Source organism: Cryptomeria japonica, chromosome 5 (assembly GCF_030272615.1).
Source record: "Cryptomeria japonica chromosome 5, Sugi_1.0, whole genome shotgun sequence".
Taxonomy (NCBI): domain Eukaryota; kingdom Viridiplantae; phylum Streptophyta; class Pinopsida; order Cupressales; family Cupressaceae; genus Cryptomeria; species Cryptomeria japonica.
In genome coordinates, this window is record NC_081409.1 from 683,260,264 (window position 1) to 683,264,647 (window position 4,384).

A 4,384-nucleotide genomic window follows, 5' to 3' on the forward strand; every position below is an offset into this window, starting at 1 on the left:
GTCACATGTTGTTTTTCTTTATTATAATTTAGAAAAATAGTTAAAAAAATTTAAACTGTGTATTAATAGTCTTAGTTTATATGTCATTGTAGCGAAGTAGAATTTAATCAGTGATTATTCTTGTTCTCTTTTCATAATGAGTGCCCCACCAAAAGATTAAAATGAAAAAAAATTGTGATAAATACCCTTTTTCAAATATTTAAAAAATAAACACTAACTATAAAACATTCATGTAGAATGGACATCAATTATATTGAAAACTGTTTAGAAAAGAGTAACATGTTTTTCTTTATTATAATTTAGAAAAATAGTTTAAAAAATTTAAACTTTGTATTAATAGATAGTTTTAGTTTATATGTCATTGTAGCGAAATAGAATTAATTAGTGATTATTCTTGTTCTCTTTTCATAATGAGTGCTCCATAAAAAGATTAAAATGAAAAAACTTATGATGAATAGCCTTTTTTAAATATTTAAAAAATAAACACTAACTATAACATGTTTAAGAACTCCTCTCAAAAATAGCTAAAGTAAAATGGAGAAGGGTATTTCATAAGTAGAAAATGGTAGTAATTGGTCTATGAAACAATTGATAGTACTATGGCTGAGTGGAAATTTCAATAACATAGAAGATTGATAAAGGTACTTTCCATATAGATTGATTGAGTTTTGTCATTGTGAAACATTTCTCACAAAAGGAATGTTAATGACACATGTGCCCTACCTCCAATGGCTACATATAATGAATGTAATGAATAAGGATAAAAAGATAAAACCACAATAAAAATATGCAAAGTTAGTATATATATTATCAAGTAATAAAAGAATGTAAAAACATAGGTAATTTATGTCATGAAAGCATATATAATTAGGGAAAGTAAAAAATGTTAATAAATGCTGTCCCAAAAAGGTTAAATAGCAAGAAAATAATAACCATAAGTGGTAGATAAGAATTATGTGCATGCATACAAGGATAATATATATATATATATATATATATATATATATGAATATGAAAAGGAGTGTGATATACATGTTGGCATGGGATATACATACAATCATATATAACGTATATCATAAAATGGAGTGTGGTAACCATTAAAAAGTATGTAATGTTAGCCTTTTCACTTAAAGATTGATAAAAAAAACGAGGTGCTCATTTTCAAATTGATACATCTTCTAATAATTCATAACAATTTATATTCACTCATAGGGGATGATATTCTACATTTCATACAACATTCTTACAACATATTATTGCACATCTATAGGTAATGATCCTTTCTAAAGATGTCTTAGGTCCCAATCTAATGACAGTCCATGACATATCCTACTACACACACACATGCACACTCCCTATCTCTATCTCCATCTCTATCTCTCCATCTCCTCCCTATCTATTGCTCTTCATCTCTCTACCACTTGTCTCTATCATCTTTCTCTTCAACTCTTTCGCCCTCTTCGTCTCTCCCTCTTACTCTTCTCTCTATCTCTTACCATTCATATCTCTCTGTCACTATCTCTTTATCTCTCTATATCCCTCTCTATCTTAACTATAATGAAAAAATGTTGTTTACATTCATTATAAATAAAATACAAATTGTATAGATCATATTTATAACTGGATAAAAGTAGAAAATTATATAGTAAACGGATAGTTACAACATATAAAAGGAGAAGAAAAGTAGCCACAAAAGTGGATTGTATGATAGCCTATATAAACATTATATTGGGTCTTGCATTGGCCTTCATATTTCTCCTTATTTAATATATCTTTTGAAGATGAGGGAAAATAAGACAGAATATGCGTTATGATATATATCAGCAAAAAAAAAAATATAAGAGTATATGACCAACTTTATTTATGCATAATCAAGCAATTGTCACAATGGTTTGTAATAAATGTTATACAGGTAAGCTTCATGTGAAGATATCCATGTGAATAGAGCATATTGAATTAATAATATTGTACTATTATATATCACCACCTACAGACCTTTCTGCTTAGTACCAATAAGAAAACGACTGAGTGGGGCGGGTCATTTCCTGCACAAATGGTGTAGCTTCTTTAGGAGCGACGCCTTTGGGGCCACGACCCTTACAAATTTATGTGTTAGTGTACGTGAGAAGTCATTGTGGTAAATTATAAATGTGTTTGTGAAAATAATATAATATAATAAGAGATTTTTTAGAGGTTAGATTTTTTCCATTGAGTATTTTTCAAGGTGTACCTTACATCATATTTTTATGTGTATTCCACAGGATATTTCTTTTTTGGACCCTCTCATGACTACATTAAGTACCTAATTAGGCCTAGTTGCCAAGACCTATTTTACAAATTCAATCTGTATTTACTATTTATATAAAAAAGATCAGGCAAATTCAATCTTATGTGTACAATCAATCAAGGGGGAGCATATAGAGGTCAGTTGTCCTGTTTTGTACTTTGCTGTACTTAATTCTTAATTCTAGCATACTCATAAAATGAACTTTTTGCCTTGGCTCCACGAGTGTAATAGTCTTGCATGTAATCCTCGTGTATAAATTTCCTGAACAAACAGGGATGATTATCATCAATCAGTTCAGGGGCAGGACTAATCTCTTGAGTGAATCCAGGAGCATAAAATACTCCAATTGATAGTCTTGCCTTCTCCTTGTTCGTTACTGCTCTGTGTACGATGCTCTTGTATCTTCCATTTGTCATAACCTGCAAATTCAGCTTCACAACTTAAGCAAAAAGAAAAGCAGGAATCTTAAGATAACAGAGAGATTAAAAGCTTTCATTCTCTGGTTTCAGGTTTCCAATTTATCATTCCTAGATATTGCCTCTTTAATTGTTGATAAGGATAAGTAAATTACCTCAATCACATTTCCAATATTGATGACTAGGGCATTGGGAATCGATTGCACAGTCTTCCATTGGTTATCCTTGTGGATTTGTAATCCGGGCACTTCATCATCCTGCAGCAGTAGTGCCAGGGCTACCTGATCTGCATGAGCACTTAGTCCTAGAACCAGATCTGGTCTAAGGCAGGGAGGATAGTAATTCATCCTCATTTTTTGGTATGCATTGGCAAATTTCTTCTCAAAAAAGTCAGGTGGCAACTGCAATGATTCAGCAATCAAAGCCAACAGTTGCCCAGCAAGCCTTTTAATTTCAGTATTGTATGCATCCACATTTTCCCTGCAGAACCCATTAATTTTTTGGTGAAACATCAGCAACCTAAACTCTGTTTTCATTGATTCTATCAATAGTAACTCTAACATAAAGCTTATTTATAGCAATCTACAATACCTGAAATCAGCAGGTTCAGTAGGCCACATGTTCATATCTCTGCATTCAGGAGGAGACATGATCAATCCCAACAAATTACCCCAATCCAGCTTTTGATTTTCAGACACAACGAAGGTCTGACCATAACCCTGAAGATTCCCAGGCCTCACAGAATATCTCTGTTTGTTCTCCAATGGCAACTGGAAAAACTCTTTCCCAATTCTCTTCACCCTGTCTATCAGTGAATGAGGGATGCCGTGATTAACAACCTGCAAATTATTCACATCCACCACAGTAGCATGATTATAAATCGTATCAATTGATTCAACTTCTCAAATACATAAACTAACAAGCAAAATTAAAAAAAAGGTATTCTGGTGTAAGGATAGCAAGCGCCATTGTACCTGAAAAAATCCCCACTCTTCACAAGCCTGAGCAATCTTTTTGATCTCTTCTTCTCTGTGTTGTGCTTGTGCAATCTTACCCATGTCAATAATGGGAACGTTTTGCTTAGAGTCATGTGAAATTGAAGGTATTGCTGGTATGTGTTCATCATGTCTCACATATCTCTCTGGAACTTCTTGAAGCTGCCTTTTGATAATTTCCTCAACATTCTCGACTTTAACAAGAGATCTTCCGAATGTGGGTAAACTATCAAAATCAGCTGAAACCATTGCTCCTTCTGTAAGCAAGCGAAATATTCAACTTAAGGAACTGCAGTGCAGATTGCAGAGAGAAGCAACAAGTTTTGATGGAAAATCAGAATTTTGTGCATGTATTTATAGCAGTATAGCCCTAAACAAAAGGAAGTCCGAGTTGATTCGAAATCCATGAGGAGGAAAGATATCCACACGCTAATGAGAAAAACGTGTTGAACAAGAAAACTTGGAAGGATTTAGAGCTAAGTTTTAGATCTCACTAAAGTCAAGTCAACCATATTGTAGTCAAATTAATTTAGGAAGTGATTTTAAAACCTTAATGTAGTAAAGTCAACATTTGTGCTCAACAGCTTTTTGTCTTTTCTTGTCCTCCACGTAATGGAAGCATCCAATTCGTTTCCTTAGTTGACAAAGTCAGCCACGTGTTGGAGGCATCGAAAAACATTGCCCTT

At 32.9% G+C, this 4,384-nt stretch overlaps 1 protein-coding gene across 1 annotated transcript; it reads right to left on the reverse strand.

The window, feature by feature from the left end:
- Positions 1-2,329: 2,329 nt before the first annotated feature.
- On the reverse strand, positions 2,330-4,007 carry LOC131040690 (protein SRG1). The gene is made up of 4 exons (XM_057973640.2): positions 3,678-4,007; positions 3,295-3,542; positions 2,859-3,183; positions 2,330-2,706 (listed from the first exon to the last, which is right to left on the reverse strand). Exons 1-4 carry the CDS (start codon positions 3,945-3,947, stop codon positions 2,455-2,457), a joined length of 1,095 nt encoding a protein of 364 aa, XP_057829623.2. The 5' UTR covers positions 3,948-4,007; the 3' UTR covers positions 2,330-2,454.
- Between the last annotated feature and the right edge of the window lie 377 nt (positions 4,008-4,384).

Coding starts and splice junctions, on each gene's coding strand:
- LOC131040690 (XM_057973640.2), bottom strand. CDS start 3,947: ATGGTTTCAGCTGATTTTGATAGTTTACCCACATTCGGAAGATCTCTT. Junction 3,543..3,677: donor AAGAGTGGGGATTTTTTCAG/GTACAATGGCGC, acceptor AATAATTTGCAG/GTTGTTAATCACGGCATCCC. Junction 2,707..2,858: donor ATATTGGAAATGTGATTGAG/GTAATTTACTTA, acceptor CTGAATTTGCAG/GTTATGACAAATGGAAGATA.